Consider the following 19,584-nt stretch of genomic DNA (forward strand, 5'->3'; position numbering starts at 1 on the left):
TCCCTCGTATCTATGCACTCGCAGCATTTTTATTACATAAATAGTCAATAATTCCGGTATTAGTTTACACAGGTGGTATCTGAGTTAACTTTACAGTAAAAATGGAGATTTGTGGAATTTGCTGAAATTACAAGCATGTATTTATCGTCCTGGTGCTGACTGAAGCACGAATCACGTCGACAAGGTCTGTCGATGTTGTTGGCTTTGCCACTTGAACTTTGCTGCGGCACTTAAGTTTAGTTTGCACTCAGCATAGCGTGGCGCAGGAATACTTCGAATTTGGTTAAAGATTGACACGACCTTGTTTACAGGTCTTATGATCGCAGGCAGTCGCCGAGTCAGTTGGTTTAACGACAAAGTAGTTGGTGTCAAATAATTTGCTGGGAGCTCAAGTTCAGATAGGGTATCGCACAGGAATATTGTTTATTGGACAATTCAAATTTACCATTCACGTAATATTTCGTTGACTATAAGAAATCGATGTAGTTTTGCAATGGTTTCGTCATTGTAGTATTGGACTAAGCTGTTCTTGATTAGTTTGTTGATCAATGCAGTTTCGAATCATGTGATATTTTACATCACAAAGACATGGCAACCATTCTGCCAGAGCTTAATTCAATGCTGTTTATTCGATCTTTGAAACGTGCTTTTACTCTTAAATTCGCAGGTTTTGTCAACTTTAAAAGCTATATTAGGTGTAGCCTATAATGATTATAAATACTAGGCCGTATAATTATAAGGACAACCCTTCACTGAATGTAATATGAGTATTCGTAACTTTTATTAGAATGCAGGAGGTCAGTTGTTTTAGCAGTAACGTCAGATTAATTTGTCACAAACAACGTTTGCAACATTTTGTGGTTATCTCTGAGGCACAATGGAGCAGCTCAATAACGGTATATCAAATTTTCAGCAGTTATTTAAAAAAGTTTATCTAATTCAAAAACTAACGTTTGGTGCCATCGCATTCAAACACCGTTGTTTTAAACAATAGTATTTTGAATTGCTTCATGGTTACGTAATTCTTTAATTGTGTTTTTAGTGAATGCTTTATGTGGATTCTTTGAGATAAAAGCCGCCATTATTGGCTTGGATATTGACAGGTAACGTCATATTTTATGTTTTGCATTAACGTAATATTGTCACAAGTAAATTGTCAGTTGGTTAAAAGTAAAACGATAAATTTTATTAGGGGTTTTACATAAACTATATAAAGCACTCAGGTTCACCCATTTTCGCATTGAAAAAAATGCACGCTATAAACTTTTCAGAGAACAAGAAATCAAGAGACGAAACCAAGAAAGGCGCCAAACACATCTTGAAGAATATTTACGAAATCGAAAAGAGGTATATGTATCTTTCCATTGACTTCGTATTCGTTTGACATATGTTCAATAGAATTTTTTTATTGAACGAATATTATGTTTATACTTACAGCTTAATAGAATTTTTTTAGAATTTCAGTTCAGCGACACACGTGACAACGGTTTATAACAGTAAAAGTCAAAGGGAGTATGTGCCAGTATTGGGTGATCTACCGGAACCATTTCCACCAACAACACCCAAAGCAGATTTGTAAAAGTTGGCATCCTAATTCCTCCCATAATTTTGCGAATTCCATCGTGCTTCACATGGTTGTGCTTTATATGTGCAGGGTCAGCGAAACATCCTTATTCAACGATCTAGAAGAATATGCCATTAACATGGAGTCAATAAACATTACCTTTCCAGCATTAATGAACGAGCTCTGCGTTTGGAAATTAACCGATCTGGAAAAGGTTAATTAGTTTTATTTGAGAAGAGACGGAAGTTTAAACATTATTATGTGGTTTGGGTTCGGATTCTATTTCACTGGGTCAGCTCCCAAGATTTGAATGCAATCAACTTTCCTGAACACTTAGATGAAGATTCGCCACTTGGTCATTTGAAGGCTATAAAAGAAGAAAAGTCAAATTACTCTGATTTATTCCAACGGCTCTGCAGGTAAAAAAACAAATTTTAAATAATGAGCATTTATCTTTAATATAACTCAAAGTTAATTAAGGCCATATGTAATTTTTTGAGCCTCATGCGTTTCCTAACAAACTTGTCGCGTATTTCGGATATCTTTGTATTTACTGCATGTACTGTAAAGCGCAAAAAAGTTTATGATTATTTATTGGCCTGTAGATCCGCTGCTATCCATTGTAAAATAATAGAAGGTTACCTGAAAAGTGTTGACTATTATCCCGACCATTCGTTTGCTGCCAATCCTGGTGAATTACGTGGAACGTGGATTGCTGTATTGATATTCAATGAATGGAGATTTATTGACACCAACTGGGGAGCTAGGACTACTGACGGTATCCTATTTTTTTGCGGATTTCTTTTTGTTACAGAATCTGCCTGGCACCTAGCTCATATACACACGGTTCATTTGTCAAAATACCGTTTATTAAAATCAACCTTTTGCTCGCAATTCATTAAAACTAGGCTACATGAAATAACAATCAAAAAGTTGTAGCTTTTTGCTGTGTGACTTATCCGCTTTTCCTTTTCTATCAACGTTTTTTCAGAAATAACAAGGGTAACGTCTTACGAATTTGACGAGTTTTGGTTTCTCACTGACCCAGCCAAATTTATCTTAAGTCATTACCCAGATGAATCCGCATGGCAACTTTTGCACCTGCCAATAACTCTTAATCAATTTGAGGTATACAAATATGTATTATTTTTGCTTCTACAGTGAAGGTCAAGATCAAAAGGTTTATTTACTTTTACATTTACAGCCAGGAAAGCGAAATTTTAAAGAAAAAGTGAAGTCAATATCATTAATTCCATTTTTGCGCTGAGGTGCGAAAATATGCCATTAGTTTAAAGTTAACCGAATATATTCCTTTCAAACCGGAGTTAATATTTTTAACCACCTTATTTGATGAGCAGAAATCGGTCATGAAATGGTCAAACTTCTATAAACTTCAAGCTGAACTTTTTTCCCATCAAAATGCAATGATAAGAACAGACGAGAGTGGATTTGTGAAGGTGACCCTTAAAAACACGTTGGGTAGAACTGATCTCATATTCTCGTCAATTCTCCACGAAAAAATTGGAAACAAATTCTCATATTCTCGTCAATTCTCCACGAAAAAATTGGAAACAAATTGCAGGGCGTAGTACATGGCTCTGTTAAAGGAACCAAATTTCACGACGCATTAGTAAGAGCGACTGTGTAAACAGAGAGCAGCAGATTTTTTTATGCTCATTAACGTTTGCAGGTATTTGAGGTTCGTCTTCCCCATCGTGGACAATTCATTTTGACATTATGTGGTGCTTTCCCGAATGAACTTCCGAAATTCATTTGTCGATATCAAATAGACGGTTCAATTGTAAGGGGCTTGTGAAGAATGGTGATGTAGGCGTAAAATAATTTTCATTAACCAAACTGTGATATAATATAATTGCGTTATGTATTATATGCTGAAAAACATAAAAATAATATCCTTTGCAAAAAAATAATTTTTAATAAATTTGATCGGAAATGTAACGCAATAAATAAAAATCATCGTTTGACTGTCCCGTCCTTGCTTGTCAAGAAATGTTAACAGCATTTATTTATCGAAATAAAACAACCGAAAAAATATGCACGGAAAATAAATATGTGTTCACTTCCGTGCGATTAGATTTTGCCCAAATCACATCAATAAAATCTGTGGATTTTATCGGCGTTGCCACATAAACGTTTTAAATTTAATGCAGTCATCACTATGTGGCGCAAGAATAGGATAATACGAATTTGGGCAAAGATTGACGCGACCTTGTTCACCCCTTATGATTGGAGGCAGTTGCCACTGCAACAGATCAAAAGCGGTTGAAAGACGCAGTTAGTGTCGAACGATTTGCAACATATAAAGTGAAAAAAGAAACTATTTACAATTGCGGAAATTCTGTTTTTTTCTGTTTCTTGGTTCACCGATGCAAACATGCTAAAATGATAATACAGGTAATGAAAAATGAAAGTTTGTTTCTTGGAATCTCTTGCTGTATTGATGGCCAACAAAGATTTGTAACTCATTTTTTTAACAACGCTAGGAAATAATCCTTAGTCTTTTGTTTAACATTGTTTTCTGGGTATATGTATTTCGGTAAAAACTGGTGTAATAAAATGTTGAAACCACCTCGCAGCGGGGCACTAAGCGCAAACACTTTCATATCTCTCAACTTTCAAGTCATTACCAAAATATAATTGTACAGGAGCAAGTATACCGTGTTTGCATTAGAAATACTTGAGGAAATTTTACTTCCTGATATAATCTAAAGAATTTTTGGAACTGCATCCGACACCTCTGATTGTGGGACAAGCTTCTTTTCTTGGCTAAACAATACAATAATCGAAAATATTAATTGCTAAACCCATCACCCCAAAGAATGACGAATTGGGATAACTTACAAACTAGGTAAATCAATTGATTTCTGCTTAATTTTAACATCTAAATAGCGTCATCAACATGACGACGCCAGCAACACAACGACGTCACCAACATAATGACAACACCAATATGACGACGTCTCCGCGTAACATGAAATATTCCAACTGCTTTCGTACCTATTGTTGTCAACCCTTTTATCCTTAGACTGCCTACCTTTAAGATTGTTATCTGTCTAATACTATTTATTGTACATTTGCATAAATTTATTGCTCCTTCAATTTGGTCGTTTTATAAACACAATTCCTTGTATGTCTGTGCCAAGCCAGTTGAGGCCTGTGATGTTACAATTGCTTATTGTTACGTTGCTGTTACTGCAATTGTTTCAATGTCGCTAGGTTTTGAAAAAGAAGCAAACCCTGAATTGGGATCGAAAAGAAATTCGTATTTTGAGATCTTGTCGGAAAATCCTGGTTTTTAACATGGCCTGAAACTGACGTCATGACCCCTGGTTTTTGATGGCTGGAAATTCTATTTATCGAGTAGTTTATTTCGGGTTCAGGAATCAATTCTACAAAACTTCACTCTCTCCATGCCATCTACATTGTGCCATGGAATGCGACCGGCAGACGCATCAGACGCGTCTGTGTCCTCCACAAACCGCTGTGTTAAGTTTGGTTATTACATAAGAGTCTAACCTTGGGAGTAGACAAGAAAATGATTTGTAAAGGAAACCCAAAACTGGTGTGATACTCATGCCGAAGCAAACGTTTCAAACACCACTGTGTTCATCATCAGTGCCAAGTAAGAATGAGTTGCAGCAAGGTATGCGCAGAGGTAGGCAGGTAACTGAACAGACAAAAACAACAACACAAATGAAACACGGGACAGACGCCACTTGAAGGCTCACGGCCGTGACGTCATCATTTGGACTGAAAAGAGGGCCTGGGTGTTGACAAGAAACCTTGTTACACTATTTGCCCTCACATAAAACCTTTCCCATAAGTCGGTGAAATGGCGCCGCGATATCCGCGCATTTCTGTAAATATTTGCGGTGAATTGGCGTGAATGCACTTTTTGGGGTTTATCAGAGAAAGCCAAACTGAACTGAATCAAATTTACTGATATCCTCGAATCAGAAATCAACTGTCAAATCTGATAGATGAATGTTTATATTTACATGGATTATCAACACAAAGCATGGAAACGGTTGCATGCGATATTACAACAACGACATGATATACAAGGAATGATGAAACGGAATATGTTGTCAATATCTAATTGACACGTTGACATGATTCTATGGAAGAGTGGCATCCGAAACACACAAAATGTAATAACAAGTAATGTCGAAATATTTGCAATTATTATGTTGTGTTTTTCTGGCATCAACCGGTGTAAACCAAGTTCAACTCATTTACGGCAAACGTGCTCTTCGTTCGTTAACACTTCCAGCAGCAAGCCACCTTTTCAAATGAGTCACGTGGTAATCCAAACTGAAATAACCCGGTTTGCATTTTCTATATAAGTCACATGTCTTTTGCGTGAAAAAGATACGAAGGGACAGAGGACAAAGGACATTTTGGACAGAGACTTTGTGTACGCGTGGTTTGTAACGTGTTATTGTTATTCCTCGTGCGCTTGTTTATTATGTATTAAACTGGTCGATTGACTTTGGGCTTGATAGCAGCCTTTTTATCGGGAGTCAGATATACGGCAGTGTTATTATTTGTGTAGACGTTTCAAGTAACGCCCTACAAATACCATGATAATAACAAACATGCAGAAAGGTGAATTTCGCTATTAACACAAAAATTGTAAGGATTTGTGAAATAAATTCGGTTCGGTATAATTGCTTTCCTGTTATTTACGATTTAAAGCCTTTATCAAAACTGGTGAAAGTATTTACAATGTCTGTCAATAATTGTAAATCAACACAACGTTGCCATGGTAACTAACGACGCAATGTTAATTTTCGTCACTTTAAACCTTCCCAACATTTATTCGCATTTCACTTTCATCTTAGAACTCATTATTCCGCCCCATGAGTTTTTCCAATGATACCAACTCATAGTGTTGAGACTAGTAGAAGTTCTCGACCACGGACCATTGAGTTGGACATATGAACATCTACGATGCCACCAAGCTCCACCATGAGTCACAGCACAATGAACACCTGGATGCCTGCAATTATAAATAAGTCGGTTGTCAACAACTCTGTGTTACAACTTATTTAAACTCAGTTAAAACTTGTGTTTAACTAAAACTTTAACGCAACCCCCTGTTTCAAAGCAATTGATTTTTACAATTGTTGATTTAGGGTAGGCGGTTAACATTGTCAACGAAAATCAACTATTTGAGAAAATGCATTTTATCTTTTTTAGCAAAACTCGATTTACTTCGTTAGTAAAACAGAAATACAATCAGACACGTTGTATCATTATTACTCACTCATCATTGTCTGTGTTGAGAGTTGAAAATCTCATCCCGTTATTAGTGTGCGACCCCGTAGTGATGGAATCTCCTATATTCCCCGAATATCCGGATATAGTAATTCTGTAAGAACTTTCTTCGTCGCCAATGCTGAAAGTACTGAAAACAACAATGTAATAATGTTTGATTTTATGCAAAGTAATTCAAATAACTACGGATAATTTGTTGTTTTAAATCAATCCGCTTACATTGGTTTGTTGCTCATGGAAATTATTGTTGAAAATAAAACACTTTATGACGTAATAAACGACATGTGTCATACATTGTGTCGTATCGTGTTGTGTTGTGTGGGATAATTATTTGCCAACTAAGCAATCAACTTCCGTGGGATTAGAAGTTTTAAGAAGATAACCGAGATATTTTTCAACTTTAAGTTCACAAACGACTTGATGTCCATTTTTAAGCAACCTGAAACCTGTTCCATTTAAATAAGATGTCAATCAAGCATACGATGCTGACATTGCAAGATGTATTAGGAATATGTTACAGGAAAAGCAAAAGTTAGATTCCAGTAAAAGAGGCTTTATTTTAGCTGAAGAACAAAGCCAATAAATCTAACTTTCCAGTTAAGATGCAACGTTTTGGCAAAGGTCAGTACTTGACACTCAAGATTTTACCACAAGGAGTTGGACAACAACGACCGCATAAATTCATCTGGGCAACAGACTTTCCTGCAACACTGCGATTATCGCGTAAGGCAGTGGTTCTGAACCTTTTTTATCTCATTTCCCACTTTCAGTGAAAACGGAATCTTTATTTCCCACTTGTGTTTACATTGTTTAACTAAGAATATATTTATGGTATTTTCGCTATATCTGTTATACTTTTTTAACTTTTTCTACCGCATGGCATTACCAATTACCAATAAGTGTAAAACACACAGTGAATACAGATCATTATATTTCTCTTTCGACTACTTTTCTGTATTTCGGTGGCGACTAATTATTCTTGCATAGAGACCCAACAATATCCAATCAACCACGTAACGACCAGCAGCTAACCCAGGGGTAGACAAAGAGAACACAGAGTGTTTACACTATACAACTTATACACTGACAATCAAGTTGCGCCAGCGTCTTACACGTCGCGATTACGGGACTTTGGTTGCCTCATTCAAAACATTGGGAGCCGAGCATGTTGGCCAGAAAATCGAAATTTCAAACACTAGATTATGCATGGGTGTTATGTGGAGAACATAATAATCTTTTTATCCGATATATCGATGCGGACAGCACTAATATTCACTGGATTGTCATCAATTGTCAAACGGTTTGGCCGTGGTTAATTTCGCTTGAACTGTCTTCCAGATGCCTACGCTTCAGAAGATTTGGAATCAAGGGAAAGAAAATTTTCTGCAGCCACATTCTCTAAACGCGAAAAGGTGGCGTTCGACCCAATCCGAGCCCCACTGAGCTCGGTTCCTGCAATCCGCGACCAAGCGATCGCGCAAACCCCAAAAGATGTGATGTGGGGTCGTTACGAGTTGATTACCATCCCTATGTGTACGCGATATCTAAACTTTTTATTTTCATAATTATTCCGAACCGAGTAAATACATTGAAACATAGCAAGAATATTCTGTTTTGCTTCAAACTTAAATCCCGATTTTGGGGAATCTGACGCAACAAGGGGTGTATTCCCCTAATGTATTTTAAGATTTCGTTTGTTATGACGACCTGACAACATCGGGTAAATTATCGGTGTAATAATGGCATTAAATTGAAAACGTTAAATACGTCATAGTCTTACCTATACTCGGCAAATCCTTGACCTCCGGAAAAATCCTGAAGGTCAATACGAAGGCGACATCTAGTGGACGCACTGGTGATTTGATGCAGTTTCTCCAAACCTGATAAAATTTGTTCGTTGTAATAATATTGCTGAAAACACTGGAATTTAAATTGGATTAACTGATACTATTATGTTGAATCTAGGATTGTTAGCGTGCTTGAAACGTTTTGCTTGGTAGGCCTGCATATTAACTGGGTGTGCCATGCTTATCACAAACCGTTCGGTAATTGAGTACATGCATTCAACCTAAAACAAACAATTATGCAAAGTTTTGTGACATTTGTACTTAGTTTCTGTTTAAACTTGTAAGACGTTATGGATTGCTTTGTTGGAATACAAACCCATCCAAAATTCTGTAGTTAGATCCCCAAACCCGTTCTTGTAATCCACCCAATCTCTATCGAAACTAACAGATCCATCATAACGACGCTGGAACACCTGATCATAACTTTATTATCAGCCACAAACACTCGAAACGTGGCAATGATAACGACTTGCCAATGCCTGCTCACATACTGTCAGTGTCCAATCAACACGCTCCACGTCATGTGAAAGAGCGCAATCTTTCAAGACGTTTTAGCTTAAAGGTTGCAATGGATAGAAACAACACAGTTAAGGTAATTAAACGTCTGTAATATCATCCTGTGTTGTCAATGAAGTGCTTGTATTTGTCACAATAGTAATACAAACACCTGCCAGCCATCTTCACAGTAAACCTCTTCTCCAGATCTGAGACGTTGACGACCTTGAAATGGGGAGGTTTTGCAAGACACGGGGTGTAATTGCACAAATTCTTGAAGATTTTGCAGCCCTACAGAAATACTGTGATGAATTCTGGTTGGTTTCAATCAACGGACGCATGAAGTGGGTCGAGGTTTTAATATAAGAAGGAGGTTGCTGTTATCTGTTTTCTGGTTTACGTTGATTTGGCGACACATTTGGAGTCAGCAAATTTACGATGACTTTGCTAAAAATGTTTTCAAAATGTCCGAATTTGATAATTGTAATAAATTAGTGGCGATTAACCACAAATGAAATGTTTAATGTACGATTATGCCCATTGTGCGGTTATCTGCTGAAACTTCTGACAGACGATTTATTTCCTAACTATGGTGATTTTAGATTTACTTTGTCCTGATAAATTCTGTGCCACGTGAATGTTTTACTTTTTGCATCGCGATTCAATCCCATGTATGGGTTAAGAATTTTGGAAAACATTTTTATCTTGTTGTTGCACAAAATCATACTTTACTGCTCCCTAGCTCCGTTGGTGACTATGAGCAACTTAAAAAGTGTTACTAGTATTCAACACAGGTTAGATTCAAGTTTTAAACTTCATGACTATAATTGTCACGTGATTGGTTAGTACCTTTACCTCTAGGGGCAGAAGGGAGTAATGACGGGCAAAGGTGTTAGCATTTGTTATCTTGACACATATGTGAGATAACAATTTAAATGAAACAAAACTCAACTGTTGGAAGTGTTACTCAGTTGACCTTGCAGTTGATCCACTCTGTTCGACAACTCTGTGAATAAAATGTTCGATGTATGAGTGGACATTGAATGTTAAGTGCATGAACTTAACTGTTAGATGTGCGGTTCTGCTCACTCTGCAGTTGATCCACTCTGTTCGAAAAAGCTGTCAACAAAACTTATGTTAACACTGGCAGGTTTTTCGTCAGTCAAAGGGTTTAAGACTAAACGGTAAAAATATTCTTCCAATTCGATTAATCTTATCATTAAAAGCTTTAGCTAGACCTCTGATAAGTGATTGAATGTTTGATTGTGGTTGATAAATGCAATATTTGCTTTGCACAAAACAAATCTCTGTTATGCCAGAGTAATTGAGATAACTAACAATTTGCTTCATAAAAAACACAATATTTGACTCAAACAAACTATTTTCAAAAGAATCTGCTTTTGTGTGGGTGGTGCGACATGAGTGATCCTGTAGTAACCCCGACGGACTGTTCGTTACGGAGGGGGTTTGAGTCTCTACCGATAATTGTCACGTGATTCAGTACCCAGGAATCTACAACGCTATGGGCGGAAGGGAGCCATGACGTAACTTACGGGCAAAGGTTTTAGCATTTGTTATCTTGACACATATGTGAGATATCAGTTTAAATGAATATGAAACTCAACTGTTGGAAGTGTTACTCAGTTGACCTTACAGCTGATCCACTTTGTTCGACAAATCTGTGAATAAAATCTTCGATGAATTTACTATGATTTTATCACAGTTCACCGTGTAGGGAATTTGTTGTACTGCTTTGTTTGTATCAAATATCTATCTATACTGCTTGGAGTGTTAAAGTTTCCCCAAACAACTATAAATTTTGTCGAAATGTGTTTAGAGAAGAATCTCATACCTGTAACAAGTTTTATCAAATCTATCTCTGATCCTTGTTCTTGTTCTTGTCCATCGCAAATGGAAACAACTCTGCATACTTGTTTTTGTTGGTGAGTTATAGCAAGATGGCCGACCAACAAAACTTCAAACAAATTCAATTTCAACATTTTCAAGCAAGTTTGACTTTGAAAACCTGTAAATAGTTGCCCAGTCATCACATGGAAATTAACATAGTAAACGTCAACGTTACATTTGAACAAAAATTACCTAATTAACAACTACATTGAAAATATAGAAGATTCACTGAGACTTGCTGGCGAATATCAATAGACAGTTATGCTGCGTAGATGAAACAGATATGACAATAATGCAAATGATAAATGTGGAGTTTTAAGCAAAATTGCGCATAATCCAAGCTTAAACTGTTGACCAATGTTATACGTTACTTCAAGTGCGACCAGCAATTACGCAAGGAAGTGCTCAGTGCGTGCGTTTGTTGTTTGTTATTTGTTTATTGCGCATAACTGCATTGTCATGACAGAGTGATTTGTCAACTGCTGCGATACAAAAGTCACTTGCCCTTGATTTATCACGTTTCAATGATCGTAATGCACGACATTGACACGCGCCGATCATGCATTCATCACGTGGACCGCTTGGTCTCGACGTAAACCAATGTCGAACCGCAATAAAAAAAAAAATTTGACGTATTTCCATGTCAATTGGCACTTGTGTGCTAAAGATATTTTGATGTAGTTACAAGTTGCAGCGAACGCAGTGAATATTAATATAAAAATTTAATATTAGCATTGTTTATATTTGTGACATGTTTCCCACGTACAAATGGACAATCCAGACGTGTGCAATAATAATACAGACCTTCGAACAAAGACCGCATTGACTCCAAATCAATACCCTCGATTCTAAAGTGTTGTTAACTTGGTCGCTTTGACATGCCACGCGGGCGCCTTTGACCAGTGCCACTATATATAATGATTTGCATTTGCTTGCGTAGGTTGGGGACGTTAAGGTGAATATCCACCCATTCTGTGGTGATTCCACAAGATTCCATCTCTTGTGGTTTCATTTGGACTGTTTCCGTACGTTTTAGCCATCCCAATAAAGATTGTCACACATGATTATTGTTGGAACGGAGTCTATAGAAGAACACGAGTTAAACGTAAGATTGGTTCAACCTTCGACGTGGTTTGGTTACTTTAACAACTGGAGGTACAAAAACCGTGAGTGCGAAATCGTGCCTTATCTTTTGAATAAGAATATTTTACAAGGGGACGAATAACTTGCGCAAGCCTATTAATTTCGGAAATTCGCCATCTGTATGGCGTGACGTGCTTTTACCACACACATCATTATTCCAAAATTGAAATTGAGGATTATGAGGATATTACATTTTTTGATTGCTCTGGAAAGGACAACTCTTTTTATACATATAAACCGATTGATGACTTTTTACGTATACGAGATATGAGCCAATCAATATTTGAAGGCCAAATATAACTGAGCCCATTTTTTATACGCGCATATTTTAAGTCGCATGCGGGTCGTTATTTTGTGCATTCACACTTACATATACTTACTTTTTTACCGACCCAAGAGAAAATGCAAGCATTTGTTGCGCAGGCTGTAATGGAATTGTGGTTCACTATAATAAAAAATATAATTTTTTAACGCAACACGCAATTTTCATTATCGCCTTATTTTGTGAATATACTCTTCTCTCTTTGTTTTCTGCATCGGCATTAATAACGACGTCGATGCAACTTGTGATCGTTCATTCAACATACATCAAGCATTGCGTCGGTTTTGGAATTGATTGCGAAAAGATAAGGCTCTACCACGTGGAAAAGAGGTAAAAACCTGTACGCACGTGTACGTTCGAGTGGACCGACACCAGGCGACAAATCTTTGTCACTAAGCAAATCGTAAGTGTCGCACATTGATAATGAAACTAATGATGTTAAATTCATTATGGTTTGCGAAAAAAAACATCATAAAACATTGTTATGAATTACTGACCCAAAAATATACACATGATAAAGTTAGGGTATGAGCGCTTGAACATCTTACGAACCGCATTGAGGGTGACGTGACACTTCCATTGAGCTGTAACATAAAGGGATTGTTACGTAGAAAGCAGCATTACAGCACAAATGTACTGGGTTTGGGTTCCATAGTAATGCTAATGCTCGCAACGCTAGCTGTAAGAAAAACATCCATGTCCAAACAACAAATAACCGAATACCATATCCGAAAACCTGTCAACGTCAGCTCTTAAACAAAACGTGAAAATTTAACGTTAAAATATTTCGCCTAGACCAGTGTTTCCCAACCGGTGGTACGAGTACCACCAGTGGTCCGCGACGGTATTTCATGTGGTAAGCTTAAACTGTTGACCAATGTTATACGTTACTTCAAGTGCGACCAGCAATTACGCAAGGAAGTGCTCAGTGCGTGCGTTTGTTGTTTGTTATTTGTTTATTGCGCATAACAGCATTGTCATGACAGAGTGATTTGTCAACTGCTGCGATACAAAAGTCACTTGCCCTTGATTAATCACGTTTCAATGATCGTAATGCACGGCATTGACACGCGCCGATCATGCATTCATCACGTGGACCGCTTGGTCTCGACGTAAACCAATGTCGAACCGCAATAAAAAAAAAAATTTTGACGTATTTCCATGTCAATTGGCACTTGTGTGCTAAAGATATTTTGATGTAGTTACAAGTTGCAGCGAACACAGTGAATATTAATATAAAAATTTAATATTAGCATTGTTTATATTTCTGCCATGTTTCCCACGTACAAATGGACAATCCAGACGTGTGCAATAATAATACAGACCTTCGAACAAAGGCCGCCACTGGTCAAATCAATAACCTCAATTCTAAAGTGTTGTTAACCTGGTCGCTTTGACATGCCACGCGGGCGCCTTTGACCAGTGCCACAATATATAATGATTTGCATTTGCTTGCGTAGGTTGGGGGACGTTAAGGTGAATATCCACCCATTCTGTGGTGATTCCACAAGATTCCATCTCCTGTGGTTTCATTTGGACTGCTTCTGTACATTTTAGCCATCTCAATAAAGATTGTCATACATGATTATTGTTGGAACGGAGTCTACAGAAGAACACGAGTTAAACGCAAGATTGGTTCAACCTTCGACGTGGTTTGGTTACTTTAACAACTGGAGGTACAAAAACCGTGAGTGCGAAATCGTGCCTTATCTTTTGAATAAGAATATTTTACGAGGGGACGAATAACTCGCGTAAGCCTATTAATTTCGGAAGTTCACCATCTGTATGACGTGACGTGCTTTTACCACAAACCGCATTATTCCAAAATTGGCATTGTGGATTATGAAGATATTACATTTTTTGATTGCTCATGAAAGGACAACTCTTTTTATACATATTAACCGATTGATGACTTTTTACGTATACGAGATATGAGCCAATCAATATTTGAAGGCCAAATATAACTGAGCCCATTTTTTATACGCGCATATTTTAAGTCGCATGCGGGTCGTTATTTTGTGCATTCACACTTACATATACTTACTTTTTTACCGACCCAAGAGAAAATGCAAGCATTTGTTGCGCAGGCTGTAATGGAATTGTGGTTCACTATAATAAAAAATATAATTTTTTAACGCAACACGCAATTTTCATTATCGCCTTATTTTGTGAATATACTCTTCTCTCTTTGTTTTCTGCATCGGCATTAATAACGACGTCGATGCAACTTGTGATCGTTCATTCAACATACATCAAGCATTGCGTCGGTTTTGGAATTGATTGCGAAAAGATAAGGCTCTACCACGTGGAAAAGAGGTAAAAACCTGTACGCACGTGTACGTTCGAGTGGACCGACACCAGGCGACAAATCTTTGTCACTAAGCAAATCGTAAGTGTCGCACATTGATAATGAAACTAATGATGTTAAATTCATTATGGTTTGCGAAAAAAAACATCATAAAACATTGTTATGAATTACTGACCCAAAAATATACACATGATAAAGTTAGGGTATGAGCGCTTGAACATCTTACGAACCGCATTGAGGGTGACGTGACACTTCCATTGAGCTGTAACATAAAGGGATTGTTACGTAGAAAGCAGCATTACAGCACAAATGTACTGGGTTTGGGTTCCATAGTAATGCTAATGCTCGCAACGCTAGCTGTAAGAAAAACATCCATGTCCAAACAACAAATAACCGAATACCATATCCGAAAACCTGTCAACGTCAGCTCTTAAACAAAACGTGAAAATTTAACGTTAAAATATTTCGCCTAGACCAGTGTTTCCCAACCGGTGGTACGAGTACCACCAGTGGTCCGCGACGGTATTTCATGTGGTACGCGTGCACCTTTCCGTAATTTGCGGATTTAGTTGAAATTTGAAAAACTCGTAAGTGATCTCAAAATGTTTGTTCATCCCCTAGGTTACTTTGTAACACTTAACTAGGTGGTACGTATCGAACTTGTTGTATCTTCATGCGGTACGCAATCACAAAAAGGTTGGGAATCACTGGCCTAGGCAAAAATCTCAAAGAAATCCCTTCTTTTTCCTGCTCTGTAGTAGAAATTGTAAACACCGTTACTCCCTCAGAGTGCCTTGCGTGGAATCGTACGTCACACGCATTTCAAATAGAAGTTTTTGAAAGAAAAACAGGTGTTATTTATAAGACATACAATAAGGTCAACCATCAATACCATTGGTCCGCACCACGAAAGTGATAACTCAAAACGCGATACTAACCAGATTTAACCTTTCACATAACCCCATTACCCAGAAAATAACCCCATTTATGCCCCTATGGGTCATTGAAAGATTAGCACACACTGAAGTATGTATCTGGACGGTCAAATTTACAGGTCAAATTTATTTGTCCAACCTTAGAACCAGTAGCGTCTACAAACCAAGTGCAACACTTAAACAGCAAACAAGAACCATATCATCTGGAAATACCTGCCCTTTCTGTGTCAATCCATCATTGGAAACAATGTGAGGCATATAATCGTCTACATAATGACGCCGTGTGTACTTGCAACCATTTAGATTTAGAGCCAACTGACTGCGAGCTGCATACACCGGTGTTCCGGGAGCCTATAGTACACCCCGAAAGCAATTAGTTCTTCCATCGGGTTTTATTTGAACGAATCTAGCGACCAACTGCACACCACCTTTCAGCAAAAAAATGCTGATATATCGCATCTAGAATGCAAATTACAATGCTGTACTTAAAAACCATGGATTGAAGAAGTTGTCAACGACCTTCCATAGTGCTCACAAATACTTCTGGCAACCCTAAAAGTTATAAACATTACGAACAAGTCTGGAATGCAATACTGTAATTTTGACTTGCAAAGTCAGGTTCTAAATCAGTGGTTCTCAACCATTGGGGGGGTTGTCAACAAAGTGCTAAGAGGTCCGCAACTTCTAAATACACCGCTATTTGATTGGAAAATATGCAGGTATTTATTTTAAATTGGACTTTATCTTAGTTTTAGACGACGGTAACGAAAAACCACAGTGCGTCCTATGCTATTCTTAGCAACGAATCGATGAAGCCATCAAAACTTAAGCTTAGACACAAAAAACACATGGAAAATGACCCATCATTTTTTCAGAGACTAGAGCAGTCTTTAAAACGCCAAAAATCCGATTCTAGTGGGTTTTGACACCAACAAAGTACTGCAAGCATAGAAGCATCTTTTGTTTGTGTTTTTAGCAATACTAGTAATGCCTACAATTAACTACGGGCGAAATATATGTATCCAGGAAAAACGTTAAACAAACGACTTCAGTTGATATACAGGAGTTGATAAAAAATATATGTTGGCTAGTCTTTGTTGGCCACAAAAGACAACAAGAGATTCCAAGATACAAACTTTAATTTTTCATTACGTGTATTATCATTTTAGTGTAAATGGTTGGAGAAGTGAACATGTTTGCATCGGTGGAACAAGGTACAGAAAAAAAGTGTCGCGATTGTAAATATTTTCTTTCACTTCATAATTGTTCGACACTAACTGCGTCTTTCAAACGTTTTTGATATGTTGCTGTGGTGACTACCTCCAATCATAAGGTGACAACGCCGATAAAACCCACAGACGTTATGGGTGTGATTCGGGAAAAATCTGATGTCACGAAAGTATATCTATACTTATTTATTTATTTTCGTCCATATTTCTTTGGTAAATACTGTTAACATTTCTTTGCAAGCAAGGTCGGGACAGTCAAACAAACAATTTGATTGCATTACATTTTTTGCAAAGGACAATTCAATTTTTTTCCTGCAAATAATATATAAAGCAATTATAATATATCACAGTTTCGTTGATAGAGAATATTTTTCGCCTGGATCACCATCCTTCACAAGCCCCTTACAATTAAACCGTCTACTTGATATCGACACATGCCTTTTCATCCGGGAAGCCACCACATAATGTCAATATGAATTGACCCGGGTGGGGAAGACCAACCTCAAATATCTGTAAACGTTGATGAGCGTAAATAAACAAAAAAAACTGTTGTTCTCAGTTTGCACATTTTGCACATTGCACATTCGAGTAAGCCTACTGCGTCCTGCAATTTGTTTCCAACTTTTTCTTGGAGAATTGACGAGAATATGAGATCAGTTCTACCCAACGTGTTTTTAAGGGTTACCCTCACATATCCACTCTCGTCTGTTCTTATCAATGCATTTTGATGGGAAAAAAGTTCAACTTGAAGTTTATAGAAGTTGGGATATTTTATGACCGATTTCTGCCCATAAAATAGGGTTTTAAAATATTAACGTCGGAAAGGAACATTGTCGTTTAACTGTAAACTAATCGCATATTTCCGAACTATAGCACAAAAAATGGTAGTAGGTAAACAAATTAGGTACTAGATTTGCATACAATAATTACAAGATCCAACGAATGATATTGACTATTGGAAGGTTGATTTTACTTTTTCTTAAAAATATCGCTTTTCTGGCTGTAAATGTAAAAGGAAATACTTATGCTTTGAAAGAAAAAATAATACGTATTTGTATACTTCAAAATGATCAAGTGTTATTGGTTGATGCAAAAGTTGCCAAGCGGATTCATCTGGATAATGGGTTGAGATAAACTTGTCTGGATCAGTAAGAAACCAATACTCATTAAACTTGTACGACCTTACCCTTGTTATTTCTAAAAAAACGTTGATTGGAAAACGAAAAGTTCACCCAGCACTCGACAAAAAAGTTTCATCGTTTTGGTTGCTATTTCGTGTGGATTTGAATTGTGAGCAAAATGTTGATTATAATAAACGGTATTTTGACAAATGTCTATATTTGACAAATGTGTATATATAAAATACCGTTTTTGTGTGTATATGAGCTAGGTGCCCGTATCAGTAAAAAAAATAAATCTGCAAAAACATACGATACCGTCTTCAGACCTAGCTCCCCAATCGGTGTCAATAAATCTCCATTCATTGTATATCAATACAGCATTCCACCTTCCATGAAATTCACCAGGATTGACAGCAAAAGAATGGTCGGGATAATAGCCAACACATTTCACGTAACCTTCGATTATTTTACAATGGATAGCAGCGGATCTACAGACCAACAAAATAATAATAAACGTTTTGTGCTTTACTCAGTAAAACAAAGATATCCGAAAAATGAGTTTGGGATATATTAAAAATAACTGCTTATTATTTAAAAATTTGCGTTTTTACCTACAGAGTCGTTTGAACAAATCAGTGTAATCAGTTTTGTCTTCTTTGATAGCTTTCAAATGAGCAAGTGGTGAATCGTCATCTAAGTGTTCAGGAAAGTTGATTGCATTCAAATCTTGAGAGCTGACCCAGTGGAAAAGAATCCGAACCTAAACCACATAATAATCTTTAAACTCCCTTCTCTTCTCAAATGATAATAATTTAACCTTTTCCAGATCGGTTAATTTCCAAACGCAGAGCTCGTTCATTAATGCTGGAAAAGTAATGTTCATTGACTCCATGTTAATGGCATATTCTTCAAGATCATTGAACAATGATGTTTCCCTGACCCTGCACAATTAGAACACAATTATGTGAGGTTTGATAGAATTCGCCAAGAAACACATTTGGGTGCTAACTTGTACAAAGCTGCTTTGCTTGATGATGGTGGATATGGTTCAGGTAGATCACTCATTACTGGCACATACTCTCTTTGATTTTTACTATTGTAAACCGTTGTCACGTGTGTCGCTGAACTGAAATTCTAAAAACATTCTATTAAACTTTGTATATTAAACAAATACGAAGTTAGTAGAAAGATACATAGACCTCTTTTCGGTTTCGTAAATATTCTTCAAGATGTGTTCGGCGCCTTTCTTGGTTTCGTCTCTTGATTTCTTGTTCCCTGAAAAGTTTATAGCTTGCATTTTCAATGCGATAATGGATGAAAGTAACTGATTTTTTCAACAACCTGATGTTTCATGTCTTTTATGCAAAACCTAAAAATTTATTTCCCTAATTTCCTTTTCGTGCAACCAACT

The 19,584-nt window shown here is 37.1% G+C and overlaps 1 protein-coding gene across 13 annotated transcripts in view; it reads right to left on the reverse strand.

The window, feature by feature from the left end:
• Window positions 1–19,584, reverse strand: part of LOC145906105 (uncharacterized) — a 268,399-nt gene that overhangs the window by 155,369 nt on the left and 93,446 nt on the right. For 7 of the 13 annotated variants that reach the window (XM_082993493.1, XM_082993491.1, XM_082993502.1 and 4 more), the window contains 2 exons: window positions 10,273–10,326; window positions 10,160–10,213 (listed from right to left, as the gene is read on the reverse strand). The exons of 1 other annotated variant lie outside the window; for it this stretch is intronic. In XM_082993493.1, the coding sequence (XP_082849619.1) occupies window positions 10,160–10,213; window positions 10,273–10,326 (108 nt within the window). The remainder of the gene's footprint in view (window positions 1–10,159; window positions 10,214–10,272; window positions 10,327–19,584) is intronic. 5 more of the 13 variants (XM_082993498.1, XM_082993501.1, XM_082993497.1 and 2 more) reach the window with 2 other exon arrangements.

Source organism: Ascidia mentula, chromosome 6 (assembly GCF_947561715.1).
Source record: "Ascidia mentula chromosome 6, kaAscMent1.1, whole genome shotgun sequence".
NCBI classification, from domain to species: Eukaryota; Metazoa; Chordata; class Ascidiacea; order Phlebobranchia; family Ascidiidae; genus Ascidia; species Ascidia mentula.